The sequence below is a fragment of the Phoenix dactylifera genome, chromosome 11, assembly GCF_051530095.1.
Source record: "Phoenix dactylifera cultivar Ajwa chromosome 11, Ajwa_hap1_PhDact_Kaust_v1.1, whole genome shotgun sequence".
Taxonomy (NCBI): Eukaryota; Viridiplantae; Streptophyta; class Magnoliopsida; order Arecales; family Arecaceae; genus Phoenix; species Phoenix dactylifera.
In genome coordinates, this window is record NC_143200.1 from 16,939,675 (window position 1) to 16,964,840 (window position 25,166).

The 25,166-nt window shown below is 39.6% G+C and overlaps 1 protein-coding gene across 9 annotated transcripts in view; it reads left to right on the forward strand.

The window, feature by feature from the left end:
- The first annotated feature begins 411 nt into the window (after positions 1-411).
- The window catches only part of TAF5 (TBP-associated factor 5), a 46,271-nt gene continuing 21,516 nt past the window's right edge, over positions 412-25,166 (forward strand). For 2 of the 9 annotated variants that reach the window (XM_008792446.3, XM_008792448.3), the window contains exons 1-12: positions 412-754; positions 4,532-4,613; positions 5,984-6,062; positions 6,191-6,288; positions 6,395-6,451; positions 17,382-17,469; positions 17,628-17,737; positions 19,955-20,053; positions 22,799-22,953; positions 24,682-24,792; positions 24,901-24,970; positions 25,082-25,121. In XM_008792446.3, coding sequence (XP_008790668.2) covers positions 621-754; positions 4,532-4,613; positions 5,984-6,062; positions 6,191-6,288; positions 6,395-6,451; positions 17,382-17,469; positions 17,628-17,737; positions 19,955-20,053; positions 22,799-22,953; positions 24,682-24,792; positions 24,901-24,970; positions 25,082-25,121 — 1,123 coding nt within the window. In that variant the 5' untranslated portion in view covers positions 412-620. Of the gene's footprint in view, positions 755-4,531; positions 4,614-5,983; positions 6,063-6,190; positions 6,289-6,394; positions 6,452-17,381; positions 17,470-17,627; positions 17,738-19,954; positions 20,054-22,798; positions 22,954-24,681; positions 24,793-24,900; positions 24,971-25,081; positions 25,151-25,166 lie in introns of all 9 variants that reach the window. The other 7 variants (XM_008792447.3, XM_008792449.3, XM_088706990.1 and 4 more) reach the window with 5 other exon arrangements.

Consider the following 25,166-nt stretch of genomic DNA (forward strand, 5'->3'; position numbering starts at 1 on the left):
ATATTAAATATGTAGTTCCTTTGATATGTTTCAACTTGTTACATGAAGCTTTTGCTTATAATTGAGAAAAATCCTAAGGACCGATTTATTTGATGCTACTCCATCGCTTACCACCGTCCAAATGTTTCGAAGCAAGGAGCGTACCCTCCACCGCCATAGGGGCTTTTTTTGGACTCTGTTGACCATGGCTGAGTTACTCTTTAGTATAATCGAGCTAGCCTGAAGCACTTGCCGTGCATAACATATATCGGTTTAAACTACTCTAGAAATTGAGATATTAAAGATCTAACAACTATTAGTAACCACCACTTTGAAGCTCGGATTTTTGATGATAAAATCAACATCTCTTATTCTACCTCCATCTAAAATGGACCGTCAAAGTTAATCTCAAAAAACTCGCAGGTGGAGACTTTGGGTGAAAAACCGGCGTGCCTAAGCAGTATGGGGGCTGACATCATAAACCTCCTTAAACGCACGTCACGAAGTGCCGATTTGGGGGCACAACGGTAGAGCTTCTTCTATCGTACTCCCTCCCTTCCGCCCAAAAATAAAACCCTAGAGTAGCGGAAGAAGCTCTCTTGCTCTCGTCCTCCCCCGAACTCCTTCAATCTTGGGCTCCAATGGAGGAGGAGGAGCTCCAGAAGGCCGTGTACGCTTATCTGAGGAAGAAAGGCTTCAGGCAGACTGAGCTCGCCCTTCAAGAAGAGCAGAACCGCCTTTCCTCCTCCGCTCAGTCCGATCTCGCTGTCTCCAGGTTGATCCAATCCTTCCTCCTCCTCCATCTCTGCCTTATTCTCCTCTTGTTCTCTTCTCGGCTATCTTTTTTTCGTAAAATCTCCAAATTAACTGAGACAAAGTTAATGCCAAACAGAGCAGGAAAATTTGAAAATTTGGTGGTCGATTTCTATTCAAGCTATCTCAAAATGGCCTGTTTCGTGGCTATTGTGTAGAAAAAAATGTTTTTCTTTTAAATTTCGTTTTCGATTTTTTTTCATAGTTTTGGTTTGCTTGAAGTTGGTTAGGGTTCTTTTAGTACAGTTCCCAACTGGGTTTTAAAACCTTTTCTCGCTGTTTTAAGCTAAATTTAGGGCACTTTAGGTGGCAAATAGTCGTATTATTTGGATCGATAAGCAAGGCGCAGGTCAAGGTTGCATGAAGGATTGGACTAGAAATATTGGGGTTCGTCCGTGGGTCGTCACGGTGTGGTGAAAACAGGCCACATTTGGTACCCGATGGTACCTAAATTTATGACCTAACAGCAAGTTTTGGGCGATGCAAGGTTTCAGAAATCTGTAGCTATTGCTTGATGACCATAATTTCATGGCTTAGTTTCACATTGGTCTTATGGAACATGATTTTGTATAGGTTCTTTTTACTTTCTTGACTAAGAACTTAGGAGCCTTAAATTTTTGCTCTCAGTTTCTTTAGGAGGGTGATTGTGGCAGTAGTTGAACGGTGTTGTGGAACTTTTTAAAATATGAAATTAATGTTTCAGAGTGTCCAATAAATCTATCTGAGATTTAAGTTGAGGGATATCTGATGACTATTAAAATTTCAAAGAAAGTACTATGGAGTAATTTTTCTTGTTGGATAAATCAAAATTCAAAATTAATGTTTCTGTTTGGAAGTATTCTGGTTGTATCTATAGCAGTACGAGGGCACCCTTTTTAGTTCATAACGTTTAACATTGTGGATGATGGCTTAGTCATGGATAGTGGATGTTCAATCTTTCTAACAGCATTTGAATGATCTGACCCTTCCCCAAGGGAGCCAATTAAAGCCTAAAAGGTTTCTGGGTTATCATTGGTGTTCTATGGTTTCAACAATCTCTTGCTTGCAGTCAATTTCCCTGAAGAACTATTGTTGTTGGATTTTTTTTTTGATTGACTGATAAATGTCGTCATATTTTTAACAACAGACTACTGTGCAAGCTTAATGTGATAGAAGATATGATGGTCAAGAGATTAGTAGCCATCATTTATCAACACAATTATCAACACAATTAACAACACAATTAACTATGTGATCTCGTGGCACTACATGAGAATAAAGATCATGGAAGTACTCAAGGGTGATTATATTATGAACTTGAGAACTCTCATACAACTTATTGGCTCATGATAATGCCTATTCAAATTGTGGGGGTCTCTCTTTCTCTCTAATAGTAATAGAGGTTTTGACAGTCTAAAGATCATTCATCATGCGAACTTGATGGAAGTCTTTCTTTATTCAAGAAGAATATATCAATTCATTATAAGTCAGATGCAAACAAATATTTGTCATTGCTAATCAACTACAGGATTTTAGATATTAGAAGATAACTTCCATCTAATGGATGGGCAAAAAGATCTAGTGGCTACAAGATTCGCTGAACTAGTAACGAAGGTCCTATTAGCCGGCGACTAGTTCCATATGGTATAGGTCTCTACTGTGCCATTTCGAGGCATACCGAAAATAGGGGGAGGGAGGGAGGGAGGGAGGGAAGGAGGAAGGGGGAGGGTCGAGGTCTAAATCCTAACCCTAATCCTAGCGGAGTGAGAGGGAGAGACGGAGGGAGGGAGGAAAGAGGAGGGATGAGGGCTAAACCCTAATCCTTTCCCTAGCGGAGTTTGTGTGTGTGTGAGAGAGAGGTTTACCGACGATCAAGGGTGGAGCGAGCGGTGTTTGGTAGGAGGGGAGGGGAGGGAAGGGGGTTGCTCTCGAGCCATCATGAGCGTGGGATGGGGGTGCTTTTGAACACTATCGCCTGTAGGGTTGCTCTTGAACACTACCATGAGCGAGGGGGGTGGTTCTCCCACTGCCGTCGAGAAGAAAGGGAGGGGAAGAGAGAGGGAGGTAGATTAGAATGCAGAGGGAGGGAGAGGGAGAGATCACAAACATTGGGCTGCAGAAAATCGGGGTTTTATTAAGGCCTAATGGCCGAACCATTGGATTGTCCGAACTGTTCTGGTTCTTGATGGCCAAACTACCCAGTTTAGGACGGTTTGGCCAACCTTGAGTGCTAGATTTGGTTGAGTTGGTAGTTGAACTTTCTTCAGTTGGAACCATGGGGAAATTGTTATGCTTTATTTATTGTCTTTTGAAGCATTTGATGGCTGATCACATGGGATTTTTAGTTTAGGCTAATCAGGGTTGGTGTTAGGCTTTGCTTTTATTCTTTATCATTTTTAAAAGTTACTTATGAATTAGGACTTAAACGTTTCAAAGTTCATAGATATAGATTTGAAATGAGTTCCTATTTACCCTTTCCCATTTGAGTGTGTGATTGATGCAACTCTAATATGATGATAGACTAATCTGACTGAATTCCAAGCCATGATTTGTTACCCATAGATAAGGTATGCTGAACCGACTGGAACCGGTCGATTCAGCATGTATCGAACCGGTGCTGATAGGTACCGGTATGGTACAACATATAAAATCGGTTCCGAACTTGTTCCGGTGTGAACTGGGCCGGCTCGCACCGCCCTTAGAGAATTTTTTCCGCGCGCCTGTGCACGGGGAAGAGCGCCCGCGTGCGGGGAAGAGAGCCCACGCGGGCTCCCCATTTAATGCCACAGAGTGGCATTTAACGTGTCCGCGAAAGCGCGCGGACGCGTCGTTTTTTTTGGGGAATCACGCGCGGACGAGTGAGGGGAGATTGCATGCCTGCGCAGGGAACTGCGTCCGCACGCGATCCCATGCGTGGGGCAGCGCGCCCATGCGGGTTGGCAGCCTGCGTGGGCCATTTAATGCCGCAGAGTGGCATTATTATAATGCCACTCTGTGGCTTTTAACGGGTCCGCGCGCGGACGCGTTGTTTTTTTGCTTTTTTTTGCTTTTTGTTGACGCCGTGCGCGCGTCTCCGGTTCGGTATCGGTGCCCTTCGATATGCCGGTATAGTCGGTCCGGCAGACCTTGCCCATAGAGTTAATTTTCTTGAGTGACTATTATAATGCTTTAAATCAGGTAATGATTAAAGGTTATATACTACAAACATAGTTCTATATTATCTTAGTTTGGAGTCGCAGGGCTAATTGGCAAAATTTATAGTAGTAATTTAGAATCCTTTATATTGTTATCTGGTTTAAGAGCCAACTATGTCCTTGTGTTAAAAGCTGAGGTATGGTGATTTTGATCGTCAGTTTTATTGCATGTGCATGTATATGTTTGGTGTGTATGGGAACTTGGAAATACACTAGTGTAGCTGCTCAAAGCTTTGTTTAAGTTTCATTTTTATCCTGATTTCATATCTTGGCAACTAAGATCACAGATGTACAGAATAAAGTGCTCCACTGATATATTTTTTGAAGGAATTGGTATCCTAAGTATAGAAGTCACAACCATGTTAAATTTAGTCAGATCTAGATTGGCATATTTTGTGCATTTCTGTAATGAATTTTAGTAACTTTGGTCGTTATTAGTATCTCATAGGGAAGTTTCGAAGGAATCTATGCACCGACCAGCTTTAATGTCCAATCTTTCTTCTGTTCAGCAGATGCCATGTGATTTTAATCTTCTTTTACAAGTATTCTTATTTGTTGCTTTACAGATTAGACAATGATCCTGCAAGATACCATGATGCGTATAGCAAGCTAAGATCGTGGGCATATAGTTCATTGGATTTGTACAAGGTAATCAATTGTCAATTAGATAAGTATGTTCATAAAAGTACTGAGGCTTCTCTAGTAAATGAAGAACTAGGTTCAATATCTAATGACTAACTCTTTGCCCTTCTACCATGTTCAGTATACAAGTGCATCTGATTTTACAGATGGTTCAGGATTTGGATCAAATTTTAAATTTAGCCCCTGTCAGTTGCCATTTACTACTGCAATTTGTGAATATGGCCATGTCTCAAGATTGCTACTTTGTAGCGGTGTTGGTGTGCCCATTTATCTTAATATTCCGCCCACCAATTGTTATATTTCTCCATTGAAGTGTCAAGCTGACTTCACTGTTGCATTCATAGCCTGATTGTTACAAATATCTTATCACTATGGTCAGCAGTTTTAATGATGTATTTGAATAAGGCTTTTCTAGCATGTGATGTGGTGGGAAATTTGAAAAGAGAGTCATTGAAGAGCTGAACAATGCTTATTTAATCACATTTTTCTATCATGGATTGGTGCCTATGCTTTTACCTCTGTTTTGGAGCCTTCTTACCCTCATTTCCTTATTAAGAACTTGGCTGGAGACACCTTGTACCTTCTTTCTTTCTCTTGATGCCAATTAAAGTGCTTACAACACAAAATTTCACATAAAATTCCATGATATTGTAGTTCTTCTCCATTGGCTGCTTATAACATGACATATTCCCCTATAGTGGCTAGTGGTACATTTTTCTGTAGTTGAGCTATAGTACATTAGTTTGTATTGGATCACACTTTAAATGACTTGATAGATAACATATATTAAACTTTTAAGATTCCATTGCTGAGGTTTGATCGATGTGTGAACTTGATCAAATTTTTATCTTAACCTAAAATCTACAATCAGTCTGATCATATAGGAGTGAGTGCAGATATGATTTGACGTAGGCCAGCATTTTCAATTTTAAACTGCAAGATTGACCTATAAAACATTGCAGTATTCTTTCAAGGGATTATTATTATCTCTAAAAATATTTTAAAAGGAAAATTTCATAAAAGGAAAGAATTGCAAGTTTCAGTGCCAAGGATGGCAAAGTTAGCTTTCATCTACTAATATTTTTTTTCCTAACTGCCTTCATTTTTTGATGTCTGCGTTATATTTTTAATGGCATTTTATATAGTTAAATCCATTTTTGATGATTGTTAAATGCTTTTCCTAATGGGATGCAATAGTTTGATGTATTAATTTTTCTTCTCTCAGCATGATGTTCTCTTTGCTATGTTTTTTTTCTAAATTTTGTTTATCAATCTACTTTGAGTTATACTCATATAGGTAAAATATCTTTGGCTGTGGTACTATGTAAGGCTATGGAAATGATAAAAACCTTGTCTCTCATTTGAACTTTGTACAGCATGAGCTTCTCCGTGTGCTCTATCCAGTTTATATACACTGCTTCATGGATCTTGTGGCAGAAGGGCATATGCAGGAAGGTACACTTTTCTGCTTTATGATTGATATGCTTCTTGAATATAATAAATATTCAACTGATTATTTATGAAGTTAATTACTATTGTAGATTATATATTTTATTGCTTATATTGTAATACGGAACTTGTAGCTCGTACATTTTTTCATACTTTTCGTGAAGACCATGAACTGACGCATTTACGGGACCTTCAAAAGCTGGAAGGCATTCTCTCACCCTCACATTTGGAGGTAATATTGTCATTTATTCACATCTGCTACATTTTACTATATAGGAGTTTGTTGAAGGAGTGAAAATATTTATATTTTTTCCTTGTTAAATGTTATTTCCATGCAGGAGATGGAGCTTGCTCGTTCTTTGAGGCAAAACAAAGTCAAAATAAAACTGTGTGAGGTGCTAATTTGCCCAGTTTCATAGATGTGAGCTTGCAATTCCACTAGTTAGTGCAGGCCGTGTATTCTTGGTAATTTCAAGTTATGATGGATATGGATTCATTTGTAGGAATAGTTAGTGAAGGTTGTGTCTTCCGGGCATTTCAATATATGGTGGATATAGGTTCATTTGTAGGAATTTAATGGGAGATTTGTTCCTTGAGTTTGTAGTGGCCTATCTATGATCTAGCAATTGCATGTTTGCATACATATGCATATGTATATATTTGCATACATACACATATTTACATACATACATAGTGCAAAAGATATAAATAGTTAGTTACCTATATATATCAAATTTGTCTCGTATAGATTACTTTTTAATGTGGAGAGTAAAAAAAAGGGGCATGCGAGGATTGTAAAGCAATACTAGGGGAAAGCATGAGAACAGAACACAGGCTAGTAGAGTTAGATGGATGTACTGGGCATAGGAAGAAAAAAATGACACTAATAAATGCCTAGTGCTAAGATGGTGAACTTAAAAGAAAAATTGTTGCATTTTTTAGGGACAAACTATTAAAGGAGGAAACTTGAAATTTGAAATTGAATAACATAGAATGCAGGACCAGTTGGCAAATTGTATTAAGATAGTAGCTAGAGAAGTTCTTGGGGAGTCTAAGGGTAAAATATATGCCCATGAATAAACTTGATGGTGAAATAATAAGTAGAAGAGGCAATTAAGATAAAGGGGATTTGTTTTAAATAATGGGAGAAACAAATGATATCATGTGCTTTGAAGATATGAGAAGGCTGGGAAAGCAGCAAAAGGCTAATAAAGCTAAATATTTATCATATAATAATTTATATTGTAACTTGGATCCAAAGGAAGATAAGAATGAAATTTGCGAAACAGCTAAAATAAATGAGAGGATATATAAAGATATTGTTTGAGTTAGATTCATTAAGAGTGAGGTTAATAGGATTTTGGTAAAAGATAGGAAATTAAAGAAAGATGGGTGATGTTATTTTCAAGAACTGTTAAATGACATTCAGTTAGAGACATTTCTTTTGAAGAGGCATGGTTGGGGAGTTATAAAGGTTCTCTTCATGCAATTCATATAATTGAAGGCGAGTTTGCTATGAAAAGACATTAAGGTCAAATGAGAATACCTATTGAGGTTTGGAATGTGAAACATTAGGCTAACTTGGCTTGTAAAAACTTATTTAATGAGTTTTTGAAAACTAAGAAATGACAAATGATTGGAGAAGTATTGTCAATTTGTAATTAAGATTGGCAATCCATGACCCAGCCAGCTAACCTAACCCATGAGAAGCAAGTTCAGGTTTTGGCATGAATGGGCTTGGGTGAAAAGCAAGTTGACCAAACTGAACCCATTTATTAAGTATGTCAAGTTTAGGTTTACAGATGTGACATGTCTAACCTATTCCGACTTGTTAATAACTTGTTGGGTCAATATGATTATAATTTGACCCATTTAAGACCTACTTTAGATGTTTTTATTTGTGGATCTAAAATGGTTTGTAGGTTGTCACAAACGCAACTTGATCCAATCTGCTTGTTAAATGAGTTATGCATGTTGGGTAAGGTTATCTATTTAATAAACATGTTAGGTTTGGTTTTCAATTTCTAACTTGTTTAATAAATGGTTCGGGTTTAATTTAAAAGGTTTTCTCTAGTAACCTGTCTCAACCTGGCCTGAACCTGACCAAGCTGGACCAATTGCCACTTCTAATTGTAATGCCTATGTAATATATATATGGAATTTTTGTAATAATCCGGGAACTGAACTAATGGGTCATTTTATGAAGTTATTGGAAAAGGTCATTGCATAAAGATTTGGAGAAATGAGATGCTTTACGAGAACCAATTTGGTTTTATGCCAAAAAAGTCAACAATAAATGCTGTCCTCTTAGGTAATGATTAAAAAAATATTAAGGAGAAGAAAATAATCTACATACAGTCTTTATTTTGGAGTAAAACTTGAAATAGCCTTTTAAAATGGTACCAAGAAAGGGAATCTGATGGCCCTTAAAAAGGATGTACATAAACTAGGGTTTGCTGAACCGGTCAGAACCGACCGGTTCAGCCTGTACCGTACCGGTATCGGCCCGCACCAGTACGGTATAGCCATAGAATTCGGAGAAGAAGAAGGGGAAGAAAGAAGAAGAGGAAGAAGAGGAAAGAAGAGGAAGGAAGGGGAAGAAAGAAGAGGAAGAAGAGAAGAAAGAAGAGGAAGAAGAGGCAGAGGAGAAGAAGAAGAAGAGAAGAAGCCTACCTATCGCAGTGGGCCTCAGGCTGACCTCCTCTCTCGGGTTGACGAGGATCACTTGTCTTGCTCGCGGTTCCAGCCCCTTCTTTGCTCGCGGGAGAAGGGGGGAAAGAGAGGAGGAGAGAGGGGAAGAAAGGATAGGAAAAGAGTTTCGAAAGGAGGAAGAAGGGAAGGAAAAAAAAAGAAAAGAAAAAAAAAGCCGTTCGCGCGCGGGGCAGCCCGCCCACGCGGGCGCGAGCGATTCCCCGCTCGCGCCCGCGCGCGATTCCCCGCTCGCACCCGCGCGCGATTCTACACGCAGGGAACGTGCCCGGTTTCCCACGTTGGCGTGTAGTTCCCCACGTGGGGCAGCGAGCCTGCACGGCACCGCGCGGGCATTTAATGCCACAGAGTGGCATTTACTAAAATGCGGATGCAAATGCTACTCTGTGGTTAAAACGCACGAATGCCACTTTGTGGCTAAAACGCGGACGCAAATGTCACTCTGTGGCTAAAACGCGGATGCGTGCGCATCCGCGTGCGTGCGTCGCGGTTTTTTTTTCTTCGGTTGGTCGGTTCGGTACCGGTCCAACCGGTACCGAACCGTCTCCAACCGGTATGACGGTTCAGTCGGTTCTGCGTACCTTGACATAAACCATGCATTGAAATCACTGCAAATTTATATGCTTGAGCATTAACAGATGTTAGGACTTCTTATGGTAAAAGAAGTGCTTTTAAAGTCACATGGGCTTGCACCAAGGATCATTATAAGTTCCATATCTTTTTATGCTTTTTATGAATGAATTTACTGCTAGTATTAATGAAGATGCACCATTGTCTGTGTTATTTGTGGATGATGTAGTGTTTCTTGATGGGGAAAGTATTAAATATTTGATTAGATTTATAGAAGAAAGTTTAGAGGATAAGGGCGTAAAAGTCAAAAGACAAGGATGAAGTACATGAAATGCAATTTTAGTTAATATAGAGAAGTTGAGGCCCCAGTTGAGATTGATGGGTAAGCGATATTGTAGAGTGATCAGTTTTGTTATTTGGGGTATGCAAAATACTAGAGATAGATGAGGACATAGGTAATAGTATTAGAGTTGTTTGGATGAAGTGGAGGTGTGCTTCTTGGGTATTGTGTGATTAACACATACCTTAGTGGCTTAAAGGGAAGTTACAAAATGACAATAAGGCCTACAATATTGTATGGCTCATAATGTTGGACAATAAATAGGGTCCAAGGAAACAATTTGAGAATGCAAATGATAAGATGCATGTCTGGTGAAACACTGAAACTAGAAAGGATAGGGTGGGAAATAAGTATATAGAGCCTTTAGGGGTTTAGGACAAGGGTTGGTCAAGCCAGCATTCGCTTTCTGCCTTTTTTAACTAAAAGAGCTCAACACTTCAAGATACATTTTCTTGATTCCTGCTTAAATGACCGGAGTTCTATAAAGTGAGGAGAAAGTGATGGAGAATTGACTGTAATGTATGAACATGTACACTAAAAATCTGAGGCAAGTTTAATGAGGGGTTCTTTATGTTGGAGGATGCAAGGAAAGGAGAGGAAAACCTAGCGTAACATGGTTGGATGTTGTGAAAAAGGTATCGAAAAGCCTGAAATAACATTAAAGGTGGCCAATAATATTTGGTGAATGAGGATCTATAAGGCTGATCTCAAATAGTTGGAATAGGCTGGTTATGATTATGGTAAAAGTATTTTTGTTCATATTTGCTGTTGATTTGCTTATTATGTTTATATTCAATAATGTCCCAGATGAATGAATCTTGTTGGTATTCCTTTAGTAGTTTTATCCTTATTCATGTCTATTAATTCAATGTTTAAAATTTTGCATGATGCTGATAATGAAGTAGCATACAGTGCTTGCTTTCAAATCTCTATGGCGTGTCTTGCTTTGTCTTTCTTTTTTTTTGCTAAAGCAGGTGCTTTATACAATACGTTTACGAATGCACCCAATAAAATCAGAAAACAGAATATCGTGGAGTTTCCGAGGGAGCTCTCCATCCCCAGCACACAAGGTGCTACCGGTATGGTTGGCCACATAGGCGGCCATCCAATCTGCAACCCCATTAGCTTCTCTAAATACATGCTTGGCCTCGACGACTCCTCCATCCCTCATCATCGTCATGATGTCTCGAAGCAAGGGGTGGACGCAGTCAGCAGTCCCCAGATCCCCTGGATCCAACTGATGATCGTGGCCGAGTCATCCTCCAGGATGACCGAACTAGTTAGAAGCACATGTCGGGCATGTCGAAGACCCGGCCAGGCAGCCCTCAGCTTCGCACCGGGGACCGTGATGTCGAATAACTGACTATCGCCCACTGCCACTACTTTAGAGTTCGGGTCCCTAATGACGAAATTCGCACCTTTTCTCGTGCCTCCATCCAAAACAAACCTATCGAAGTTGACCTCGAGAAAACTTGGAGGGGCTCTCAGGTGAAAACACTGTATGGAGTATTGCCTAAGCAGAATGAGAACTTTAGATATTCCGAGCTGTCAAAGGTCCTTCTGGGAAGAAAACATGACTATTCTTCGCCGCCTGTGCCCGGGCACTTTTCGTTACGAGTCTCGGCGACATGTTGTGCTTATTGAAAGTTCGAGCGTTTCTTGCCAGCCAGATCTGGTATGCTGTACAGGTTGCTCTAACAGCCTCCGGGCGTATCCGTAGGTTGCCCAACCACCGACGGATGGTCCGTAAAAATTGGTCCCTCTGACTCCATGCCTTCTGCAGAATCCCTGTCAACTGCCAAGTCACCCTTGCTTATGTACACCGAAACAACGCATGGCTCACCGTCTCATCGGCACCACACACCCCACATTTCGAGGGAATCCTCAGACCTTGTCCGCTGAGTATTGCTCTTGTCGGAAGCCGATCTCAGACCACCTTCCATAAGAACAGTGCTACCCTCGGGTGAAGGTCCAAGCGCCATATCCAAGCGCACTCCGGCCCTGGCTTGTGCTCCCGCTGGAGTACACGAGAGAGATCCCGGTCCCGCACACTTCGATATTGGATGAGATCGGACTCTCTCAGCAAGATGTTCTCTGAAAAGTTGAAGCAACCTGGCATCATCCCACATTGCTTCCCTAGTGTCGAGGAGGTCGCATACCTGCATTTCCTCTACTGCCTCGACGTTCACCGTAGTCGGAGGGAGGGCATCCACCCACGGGTCGTCAGCTACATCGATGCTCTGTCCATCACCTATCAGCCATCTAGTGTTTGCTGAAATAGTTGGCAGGTACCTCGCGATCTCTCATCACATAAAGGAGCATCCACGCCCACTCCGGGCCACCCCCTCAGGGCTCACTCGGCCATACTAGATGCCATAATCTGACTCTAGAACCCCTGCGACTCCAATATAAAACAAACTGCATGACGGGCAATGAGCGCCTCATGCCTCTTCAGGAAAGGCAACACCCCAAGGTCGCTCTTAAGGGAAGGCAAACACTCTCCCACGCCACCAAATGTACCCTATGGCCCCCTCCATACGACCCCCACAAGAAGCTCCAAATAAGCCGCTCGACCCTCATTAGCACTGTTTTCAGAACTACTGTGTTAGCCCTAAGATAGACGGGCATAGAGCCTAGAACTGACCTAATCAGTGTCAATCTGCCCATCATAGAGACGACACCCTCCAACCCTCCAGTCTGCTCTAGACTCGCTACACCAGACCACAACACTCGGCCAGCCGCAATCTCCTACTTGTGACAGGAACACTCATGTAGCTCCAAGTCTCGTCCTGCTCTGGCATCTTCAGAATCCTTCGGATCTCCCGTCTGACCCTGGGCTCAGTGCTTGGGCTGAAAGAGATGGTTGACTTTTGGAGGTTTATCCTCTATCCTGATGCTGCACAAGAATCTGCTAGCACGCCCCTAAGGACCCGGGCATCTGATACCCGCACCCTGGCCAAAAAAAGGCAGTCATCAGCAAAGAGTAAATGAGAGATGAGCCGGGCCCCCGGGGCTGGAACGTAAGCCTCCATCTTCCGATTCGCACATGCGGCCCGCAGTGCCTGCGACAAGACATCACTGCAAATAATGAACAAATATGGGGATAAAGGGCATCTCTATCTAAGCCCCATAGTGGACTTAAAAAAGGGGGACGACGTATCGTTGACCAAGATGGAGAATTTCGACCTTCGAACACACCCTATCACCCAATCAATCCAGATCCCATGGAAGCCAAAACTCTCTAGAGCTCGCCTTAAGAAGTCCCACCTGATTCTATTGTAATCTCGTTCCATGTCCACCTTGACCACCATCAGGCTTCGCCGCTTCGGGGCCCACTGAAGGTTCCATATCATTTTTTGAGCCAATATGACATTATCATAGATATTTCTATCTCCCACAAAAGCTCCTTGCTTCTAGCAAATAATACCTGGCAGCAAGGGCTTCATCCTTCCTACTAGTATCCTCGCCACAACTTTATATAGGGTTATGCACAAGCTAATGGGCCTAAAATGGCTCGGCTCCGCCGTATCCTGACGCTTCGGTATCAACGTGACAAAGGTGCCTTCCAATCGTTAGGCATCACTGCTCGATCGAAAAAGTACTGAATCACCTCTACCATAGCAGCCCGGATGATACCCCAATATCTCCGGAAGAAGAAAGGGGAAAACCCATCTGATTCGGGAGCCTTATCCTCTGCCAGAGCCCAGACCGCCTCCTGCACTTCCCTTCCTGTCACTGGCCGAACCAAAAACGCGTTCTCAGTAGCTTTGATTTCCATATCCGCCCTCGAGAGCTAGCCGACATTCTCATAACCCCTATCCAACCCCTATCCACTGTCCATCTGGACCGAAAGAAATCGAGCAGGACTTGATTGACTACCGACTCCCCCTCTACCCGCTGGCCTGTCCTATCTTGCAAGGAACGGATCGTGTTCCTCTGCCTTCTGATGACCATCGTCTGGTGGGAGAAACTAGTGTTCCGATCTCCCTCTCTGACCCACTAGATTCCGGATTTCTGTCTCCAGAAGGTCTCATGTTGTTACAATAATGAGTGATGAGTGGCAAGCAGCTCCCGTAGACTCATCATGTCAGCCTCTGAGAGCTTGCCCCTTTGATCTTCTCTCCTTTGAAGGTCAATAATCGCGGCCTCCGTCTCTTCCAACTTTCTAAATATGTCGCCCACGACTTTACAGTTCTATCAGCGAAGCTGCCTCTTGGTTAGCTCCAATTTACGCGCAATCCTCTGCATAGCATTGTCGCACACTGGCAAGCTCCAGGCCCCTTGGACAATGTCCCCGCAGGATTAAGGGTAAGATAACCAGATCTTCGCAAAGCGGAAGGGGCAGTGATGGCTAGAACCCGAGGTGGTTGAAATCAGCAATGGGCAGTGGTCAGAAGCAATACGGGGTAAGTAGCTCACCTGATAGGTAGAAAATCGGATGATCCAATCAGGGGTCGCAAAGGCCCTGTCTATCCGCTCCATGCCCTGGCTCCACCGGACTGGTTGTTACACCAGGTGAAACGCGGCTCGGGGAAACTCAGGTTCACTATGCTGTTTCCTGACAAGTCACGGAACTCCCTTTTATCAATTGTGTCAGAGAAGACCCTTCCACCCCTCATTTCACTATCATTTTGGATGCAGTTGAAGTCCCCAACCATCGTTGTTGAATAGCCCTAGGCAACTAAAATTGGTGATCTCGTCCTAGAAGACTCTTCTATTCCTATAATTTGTGCTCGCATACACACCGCATAATGCCCACGGAGCTGCGTTGGGTTCTGAGACAACCATAACAACCTGTTGGGGACAGTTGCAAAAGACGTCCACTGTTGCCATCCCCCGCTTCCACAACACCAAAATACCCCTAGATAGCCCTTAGGATTTCACAGCATAGGACTCCCAATCGGCCTCCAGGCATCGCTGTACTCGACGTAGCCCATTGTCGGACAAACGCGTTTGATAGAGAAAACAGATCTCTAGACCATTGACCTGCACCAGTCTCTTGAAGGACATCATGAAAGACGGTTTAGCCGCCCCCCTACGATTCCATGCTAGGATCTTCATGGAGAAAAGTCCAAGAGGTCGGCCATAGGCTCGTCCACCCTCTGGGCCCTAGGGTCCATCTCAACCTCATGGTGCATACTATCTCTTTGTTCGTCATCCTCACCCACTCCGGAGACGACTCGCATTACTGCCGCCTTGACCCATTGTACCATTGTCGGATGATCCGTCGCCGACCGGCTCACGGTCCCGTGGCCCGCAGCCCGGTCGCCACCACTGCCAAAGCTGGCCCCCAATGTCACTGCCTCCTGGAGGGTTCGTGCCGGCTGAGTCTTGCTTTGTCTTCCAACTGTGTAGAACTGCAACATAAACTGGGTTTCGTACTATACTCAGAATTGCTGCCATTGCAAAAAGTTGATTATATTTCATACGTATATCTCTTTGGATCTTTTAACTATCTTATGCTGTGCTTATGCCAATATGAGGTTGGTATGATATGCTCAAGTATTGATGATTGACATGTAATGGCATGGAATATTACAGTGTCTTTATTAATCGATGCAGAACTAGCTTAAGTATAGTACATTCAAATAATTACACCGATATGACAGCTTTGAATTGGTGTATGAGAATATTCTGAGCAAGCATATTTGGAGCAAGTAAACTGTTTTTTAAACTTTATGGCGATTTAGCATCACAAATCATCCTATTTGTTTGTGTCTCTTAGTGTTTAACATATGTATTGCATACTTCGAAGCAAGGATTTCCGTACCGGCCATACACTTGGTACCAAGTATACCATACCAACCCAATAAGGTACGGAAACAGTAGGAGGCTCAATATGGTACCAGACTGTCACATGGTATAGCTGCATTCTTACATCCAGCAGCTGTACCATGTGTTGATACAAGATTGTGTTGCACAGATCCATCTCATGCAGGTAAGCTATCAGTATAGCGTTTGGTACTAAGATTGAAAACCTTAGTTTAAAGTAATTTATCACATCTAAATCACAAATAAGCTTAAAATCAATGATAAAAAAAAGCCTTATGGTGGTCAAGTATACTTTGATAAAAGCATAAATCATGTACATATATAAATGAATGAGCAATTTAAACAATTAAAACATTTTAACATAAATGACCACACAGAGAGTTGCTAAGTCCTGCATCAAATGTGTTAAGAGGTTCATATATACCTTCATCATGAATGTGTATCATGTTGTAGGAATTATAGATATATAGCAAAACCATGGGAAGCTCATGTAGTTATAATATCTTTCCAAAAATCATATACTAAATGTACACTAAAGCATTATGAATTTGTGAACAAAATGGGCCATCACCTTTGGTGCAAGTATTATTGCATCAGGCCAAGTTTATTCTAATTTTGGCAAATGAGGATCCATAAAGCCGTCCCCAAATACTTGGCAAATGCTGGGTGGTTATGCTTATGGTATGGACGAATTGTGAATAATACTTGTGTCTTGGCCAAAAACACGACAGAATGAAAAACTAGAGTTTTATAATGAAAAATTTGTAGTTCATTAATTGATTGATTTTTTGTTAACCTTTGAGATTATTTCATGCCAATTATATAAACAATTTGGGGTTTCTAGATCGGCCTGTGTTAACATTATATCTGAATATCAATCTTAATAAATAGCTTTATCACTTTAATTTTGAGTCTTCATGAGAATTATGTGTGACCTATGTTTTGCCCAAAACACATTGATTCATGACCTGTTATTTCCAAATTTTAAAAGAAAAAAAAAGCATAATATGGTTGAATTCTTCAAAAAACTTAAAAGATAATGGGAAAATGGATAATCTTGATTTTTATGCAGTGATCTGCCATGAAATGATGATATCAGATTGTTACTGCAACTGATTTGTATGTTAGGCCTTCAAATAAAAAAAAAAGGCTGAAGAAATTGCTATAGATTTCAAAAGGTGTTAAATGGAACTCAAATGACCAAAATAACTCAAAGAGAAGTTATTAACGGGTGGCATTTGGTGGTATGAGCTGATTAACACGGTTTACTATTTCTTGACATTGTATTGTGCTTATACCTGGCTGAAGTATATTTGTAAGTATGGAGCACTTGGTTAAGCTGTGTGTTTGCGGCCGGAACATCTTGTTTGCAAACAATGAAGAATCAAAATCACCTAAGGCATAAATGTGAATCAGAATCCTTAAGCCCAGGGTCAGATATATCATGATGGCAAGACATGTAGATACTTATAGAATAACTCAGGACAATGAGAAACTTATAGTATCTTTAAGCCCAGGGTCAGATATATCATGATGGCAAGACATGTAGATACTTATAGAATAACTCAGGACAATGAGAAACTCATAGTATCCTTAAGCCCAGGGTCAGATATATCATGATGGCAAGACATGTAGATACTTATATCACCTTGGTTAATCTGATGGACAATGAGATCAATGCCGTAGATGCTCTTATAGCTGCTTTTGCATTTACAGGCTGAAGTTCTGTTGAATCTTTGTGTTTCCTTAAAAATGTTTTTGTTGGCACATTATCTTCAGGTTGAAGTTTTCTTGTTTTTTATTTACATGCCATGAAATGTTTTTGACGATAAATATTTGGAGCCTTGCTTTAGAAATTCCTGCCTGCAAAAAATATGCTGTGATTTAAGTCATAATCTGGGTAACGGAAACTCTTGGTGCTTTTCTGGATTCAGTATTCCTACGACCTCCTGCTGCAATACCTTCAGAAGACACAATCCTTTACCATGCTTGGGATAATCAATGAACATATAAATTTTGAAGGTATGTATTCTTCCAATTACCGACAGACTTTATACATTATATTTGGATATTTATAAATGAGAAAAAATGGAAATGTTCAGCTCCTTCTTACTCTACTCCAGTTCCTCTCATTTATCATGGTTTTCTGATAATTTGTCTTCCACTGATAATCTTAACAGTATCTGCTGGGCAGCCTTCCTCAATTTCTGATGATGCGGATGTTGTAGCCTTAGTGGGGAGTAGCCAGGACATAGCTAAACACATTAATCAGAAGGAAGTACGTTGGGGGGTAAGTGAGAATATTCATCTGGTTTAAGATTTTCTGCAGTGTTTAGTATGTGAAGCGCAACATAAATATTTAGGTCGTGTTTGGATTTTCACATCCTGTATTCTCAAGATTTCTCATGTGGGTGGGAAGGGATGAAAAGATGCAGAGATGGAGAAACTTGCAGGGCTTCTGGGATTTTGAAATCCATTACAAGGGTAGACTAAGTATTCCCTCAATTTCAGATTTTGAGTCCGGCAGCTTCTCTCAATCTAGCCAACTTCTCCCTTCGAGGCCTCGTCTTCTTGCTCTTTGCTAGCCATGTGCCTGATATTGCATAGATAAGGAAGTCTGGCATCCTGATCGGGCATTCATTTGTTATTATTCAGTCGTCAGCTTTAGGATTAAGCCTACATAACTGTTATGAATTACAGCAGGAAAGATGTTCAGAAATTATTTGATCCCAACAAATCCTTTATAATTTCCAAAAGAAAAACAGTCCCTGTTAATTCGTCGTTAATACGCCATGAATCTTTGTTTTATAGGATGCTCAAATATAGTAAGTCCAGTATGGGTTCTGATGACAGTCATTCTTCTGTTACTTGACTTGTTATGCACTCTCTCCAGTTTGAGAAGATTTGAGAAATCTGAAAAAAGAAAGTGTATTCACTTAAATCTTTTTGGCTCTGTCATATTAGATGCTGAGACCATCGTATAGGTGTCTTGTTTTTATTTTCCATTAAATAAACTAGTCTGTTGTTGAAGTGCCAGTCTGACAACAATAATAGGGAACATGATTATTTGGAAAGAAATCAAGATTTTTGTTATTTACAGGTACTAAATATGCTATCTTCTTGATTTTGCTTTCATTGTATTTTGTCAAATGGAATGAATGTAATTTCATTTCTTTGCTTTTGCATTATAGTACCTATAGCAGTTAAAATTTAATTAGTACTTTGATTTTCAATAGAAATTGGATCTTGCATATGTTCTGATCTTCATAGCATATAGGGAAGGGACAAAAACATGGTTGACGTTTCTTACGAAAAAATGCACCATCTAAAGAACTACTCTCAATCCCTTAAAAATGGAACTTACAAATAAAGTTTAGAGATAACACACTGAAAGATAAACCTCTTGTTGTTTGTATGATTGTATGTGGCAAACGTGGTCCAAAGCCAATAATCCAAAGGATGGAATGACACACTTAAGCATGAAACTCATGTTAGAGATATCGTCATTCTAGCTTATGGCAAAAGGAAGGGTTTCCATTTGTTCCTCTCTCCTGTATTCAAATCCAAGAGACCTCTCAACTCGTATGTTTTATGTGTTGGTGGATTATCATTACCGTCATACATTATGGGATTGCCACTTCCCAAAATGCATTTCATCCATTCTTATTGGTCTCTCTTGGTATGGCTAGTGAGAAAATAAAAATCAATGGATTAGCAGTGGAGTAGCTGTGCTGAGAGTGATTCACACTAATTTTTCTGTTTGTTGTACTTCGTTGCTTTCCCTGGCCATGAGTTTTGCCTATGACATGATTTTTCCCCTCCACGACATTCATCCCGCATTGCTGTATTTCTATTTGCAATGCAACAAAAAATATTTCTGCCAGGGGAGGATATGAACTTGAGCTAACCTCCCTTGCTGTGCACTGGTAGGGTGTACTTTAGCAATAGGAAGTTATTGGGAATAGTATCAAACTGTCAATGTTAAATTTGAATGGTATCTACAAAAATTTCCACGGGATGTGCAGGAACAAAATTTGGAATCTTGGATCCTATATATGTTCAAAATTCTTTGATTGGGAGAATGCTACAGACATCAAATCACATATTAGCATTTGTCAGTCTTTACAGGACTTTGAAACAATCATAACATTTAACTATCAGCTTTTCTTTTGTTTTATTTGAAAACTGATATACAAAATGGGAATGCTTTTTAAGCAAAGTCCAGTCACACTTTATTAAAAATGCATTATATTAACTAAAATAACAACTTATACATAATTTTGTTTAGTGTTTCCAGCATTTGTTAAAATTTATTATTTAATTGCTGGAGTTAAATAGCCTTTTTATATTAAAAATGTAAAGGAGAATAGCTATTGTTCCATTCTCTTTTATAAAACATAAATGGAATTGTGAGTTGTTACCTGTTAGAAATGCACACTTTCTTCTTTACCATGGTACGTCTAGTGTATTCTGCAGATATTTTTAATTAATATCTGTGCGATTGCAGTTGCTTGAAGATTCAGTTGAAGAACGTTTGGAGAGAGCACTTTCAGACTCTGAGAAGGCTGAGGGTGAAAACAAAGAGGTGGACCCAGAAGATAGCAAGGCAAGTAGTTGGCTTTCAACCTTTGATCTTGCAAATCGAAATATTGCCATATTATTATATGATCATGCATGTGCCAATGCATAAATTCATGACTACATGCACACATAGATGTGGTGAGTTTCTTGACAAAATAAAGGCCTTTGGCACGAAGTAGTTGATTATGAAAGATGTTAAACTGTTAAAAAGCCATTACTTAATCCTTGACCTAGTGGTTTTTATGCAATGGTGTAATAGGATCTCTCTCGTGTGCAATAATTCCACCGAACAAACTTGCCCTTCTGAACTTCTATGTTCTTAGAGACAACATACATTGAGCTATGGACGTAATCTTCCCTCTATAACAATCTAATAAATAACCTGATCATGAGGTTCACATCTTCAAAGTCAAAGGTGAGCTCAATACATCTTTCCGTGGATGATATGATTTTTTAAAGCAAAATGTTGTTCAGTTAGACCTGTTTGGGGCTTGTGGTCTCTGCTTGGAGGTGGGCTAACGAAGCAATTGGGTGAGTCTATGTGGAGATATGAATCAAGTCCAAAGGCTTGTTCGCATGCCATGTTTCTTGCTCTATTTTACGCTTTTTATTAGAGATGTGTGTGTATGCATCGATCCTCTTCACAAGCAATCGAAAGAGTTGACCTCCTGTTGATATTTGCATGATGTTATATATTTGGACTTGAATGCCATACTCAAGTCTTAAATATGGCGTCATACATTAGTAACCTTACATAAACTGAGATTTAGATAACCATTGAAGGATGGCGATATTGTACCAAAGTTGACACTTTTTTGAAGTATTTGCTTCAAGATATGTGCAAGCCTGGTTGCATGGTCCATGAGATCTTTATCTACAAGATATCAATATGGCATGTATAGTGCAAAATATTTTGTCTTTTTCATGCATGAATTTCCTAATTATATAAAATAGATATATGAAGTTGACATATATGGAATGTGCAAAAGATTTGCTTAATGAATGGATTAGAACTTGAGATGTAGGCATAAAAAATTTTGGAGGATCAGAGCGTTACCTCTCAATGTGTGACATGTTAATAGTAACAAAACAAGGTATATTATGAATGAGGTTCATTATGATGTCAGTGACTATTAAGGAGTAAAGAATACCCACTCTAATGAATAAAACCATGGTTGAGTCGGACAAAAGATTTGAGAAGTGTGTTGAGGTGCGAAACAAGCAAGACCATTAGTTCCTTTTTGGCTCGGCAGAATAAACCTTAGTTCCTGTTAAAATTATGGAGACCATTGACGTTGGTACCAGAATCAGTAGTGGGTGACAGAATGGATTTGGATGCACAGGTAGGTAAATTATGTCTCATAAAAAAAAGGAGGAAAAAAATCTAGTTATAGGAGTGGGTTTTCAGGGAAATTATGAAGCAAGTGTGACACCCCAAGTTGAAGAATCTAAAAATTGAGTTTAAACTATTTCAATTTTTAAACAATGATGAGAAGGATAAAGCTAATTAAAGCTTCGAAGGTGTTAAAAGACCTACACTAATTGTAGTCGCCATTAAATGTATATATGCTGGGCATACATCAGAAGAAATGTGTAAGTTAAGAGTTAGCCTTACAGTTAATTGTCTTCTGATTTTTTTTTTCTCCACAAGAGATCCACAAGCCGTAGAAAAGCTAGCGTATCTTAGCAGGGAAACCAGCCCAAACTATAATCTTATTATGGCCTCTAGTGGAAAGTAGCTAAGATGTATACAAGAAAGTTGTTCTTACAAAGAAAATGTGTTGTATCGATAACCATAAACATCAAGCCTGTACAAACTATTTGATGTTGGCTTTATAAATCCTGAATCCCCATTGCTAAGCATTCCTTTCTATGCCCATCTCTAATGTTATTTCGAGCTTTTCCATATCTTTTTTCACAACTCATGTCCATGTTATGTTGAATGTTTGCTTCAACTTCCTGAATCTCTCAACATTAGTTGAAGTAACCCTCCTCTTCAAGATTTGCATGCATATGTGGATGTGCCCATACCATCTTAATTGGCTTTTCACATTTCTATAGCTTCCTGCCCAATTTTCTGACTAAAATATTCAAAATGGTTAATATTATTGTCTTCATTCGAATCATTAACGTGCATTAGATATGTTGATATTGACATCCCTATCGACCTAGTGGTATATTGCATACTATTTCATTATTCTATGCACTTAACTTTTTTACTCTTAATATTTATGTACTTATTGAATGGATGATAGATTCATGAAGCTATTGATAAAGCTGACACATATAGATGGGATAAGGCTAGGGATCTCATTGGGCTGATCTGCAGGCTCTGTTTTATCATTTTGTACCATCTTGAGATGGGCTATAGAGTCAGGCCTATTGAAAATCTTAGATTAGCTTGGCCCATTGACATTCCTAGATGAGGCTTGGCAGTTAGGAAACTTTTGATGTTTAAGAAATTCACAATTATTGTTGATATGATATGTTTTGAGTTCCTAAACATGCTATTTAACCCTTGCTTAATCTGTAGCAAAGGGGAGCTTCTTTGTACAGATCGCAGATGCTATATTATATCTCTAAATTTCGGTATTCTTGAATGCCAATATACTGATTATGAATTCCTAGTTCTACTCTACATTCTTCATTCAGCTCACTTAGTTGCATGTCCATTACTTAAGTCCACTTTAGTCATGGAACTTGAAATGCACATTAATCGTTTTTTGGATCATGTTTTTTCTAAGTTAATCCCAAACCTTTATAACTTCAGCAGAAAAGGTCTGTGGAGGGAGCAAAACAAGGTGTTTCTGTCAAGAAGTTGAAAAAGGACAAGCTTGTTGGTGCAACGGGGAAAAACATCCGCTCTGAGACAAGCACAGTCTCCATGGCTCCTCGAGTGAAACCAGAGCTTACTCTACCTGTGATGTAAAAAACAAGATTACCCCTTCACTCCTTTTGTTTTTGTACTTATAACCGTGAATTCTTATATTCATTGCCATAAATTTTTGGGTCATAAACATAAGACAGTTTCTAGGTTTCCCATATGGACGTAAAATAGTCACTGCATTAAAGAAAATGCGGTATAGTTACTGCAAATCTTCAACATTGACAAATATTTACGCTAGATGACCATGTTTGATGAAGACAACTCTATGGGTTAACTATGTATTTCAGACATGCAGAGAAATTATGGCCCTACATATGAAGTGGAATTCGTAATTTAGTGGGAAATGATTTTGCTTCTAATCGTAATTCATAGTGGCAAATAGTGCGACCTTAAAGTTGACAACTCAAAATCATGTTCAAATCATCCATTGAAACCAAAAACAAAAAACCAATCTTTCTTAAACCTTAATGTTATCTTCATTCAAAATTTAAATATGTTTACATCAAGTATCATTTCCTAGCACTGTGGATGCTAAGTATCTAGCGGTTTAGTTTATCTTGATTATTATGCACATCTGTTTGTCTCTCACAATGCACATAATCTTTCCATGGCAGAGTTCATGCAGTTTTATGGACCAAAACTTAACTATGCCTGTGTATGTGCACGTCTGCCTGTGTGCGCCTCTGTGTTCGTGTTTGCATGCCTGTGTTTTTCTGCATATGTCTTTGTGCATGTACATTATAGACCATCCAATTGAGAGTCCGCTTCTGTGTTCATAGTCTTCATCAGTAAAAATGCATCGGAACCAACATTAATGTGGTTTAGGTTTCTTGCACACTCATCTAGTGGTCATATAATGGGTGGCTTTTAAGGGGAAGATGCACTAATCTGATATAGTTGTGGTTTGGAAGTATCCAAATGTGTTGATATTTGGTCCGTATAAAGATATATGGGTCATGATGAACAGCGTGTATTATGATTTATATGGCTTACCATTCTTTTTCGCATAGCTCAACTGCTATAATCAACTTTCTTTTACTACTTAATCCATAGTTAAGATTAAGAATCCTCTGAAACATCTGCTTCTTTTGGTTTCTGCATTTTCAAATTGTTGTAGATCACCATCAGTGATGTGCATTATGACACTGACATTGCTAGGATTTGGGCTTAGAATTGCTACGATTTGGGCTTAGATACTCCTAGGCTTGTAGCTACAACAATCTTTTATGATCTTAACCTAGGTCAGTTTTTGTTTTTTTTTTTTAAATTGCTGATTTTCTAAATTGCAATATCAGCTATGATATTTTTGGTATAATCTAAGTTAGAATTCTACCATTGTAAAATGTTAGACATATATTTTTGAGGTTTTTAGATATGGTTCAAGTGGCCACAACATAGATATCTTTTGGTGACAAGATCAATAATGTGATTTGGTTTGTGGAAAGCTTGCTGAATTTTGGAATTGATTTGTTTTAAGATGTGTAAATTATATTTAGCGGTGTGGATGGACGTCTTTATTTATTAATTTTCTAATTATGTCAAATATCGTAGTAAGATTGAACCCTTATAGATTACATTGATAACATCCTGATGCATCAAGTCAGTAATTTTGTACTTAGATGCTCTGATTAGATTTACTTCTCAAGTTACTTTGTTCTGTTTCGCTTATCGTTTCATCCAATAAATAGATAGTAGGCCACTAATTATCGGATTAATGATGGATGGAATGTTTCTAGATTGAACATTTACATTGTCTATAATTTCAGGACTACTGAAGTAGAACAATCTATTCTCGAGGACTTAAGAAATCGGGTGCAATTAAGTAGCTTGGCATTACCTTCTATCAGCTTCTATACCTTCATTAATACACATAACAGGTAATCATCGTCAGATTACAGTCAAACATTTATTTACCACTCGATGCCTCTCCAGTTGCTTTATTTGCTATTTTTGGTGGCCTGACTTGTGTCTTGAATGTGTTCTAGTTTAAATTGTTCATCTATTTCTCATGATGGGTCATTGGTTGCTGGTGGATTTTCCGACTCTTCTCTGAAGGTTATTTTTCTTGTTGAAAGTGGGGACGTTTTGTTTTGTATTCCTTTTTCCTCCTGTAGGAGTTTAATAGTTTCATCGAAATTAGTAAAAAACTTATGCATGTTTTTGCAGGTTTGGGACATGGCAAAGATTGGTCGACCCACCAAAACCTGTAAGAATTATTGCCTGCATTTACTATTGGTAAATTTCTAGTGCA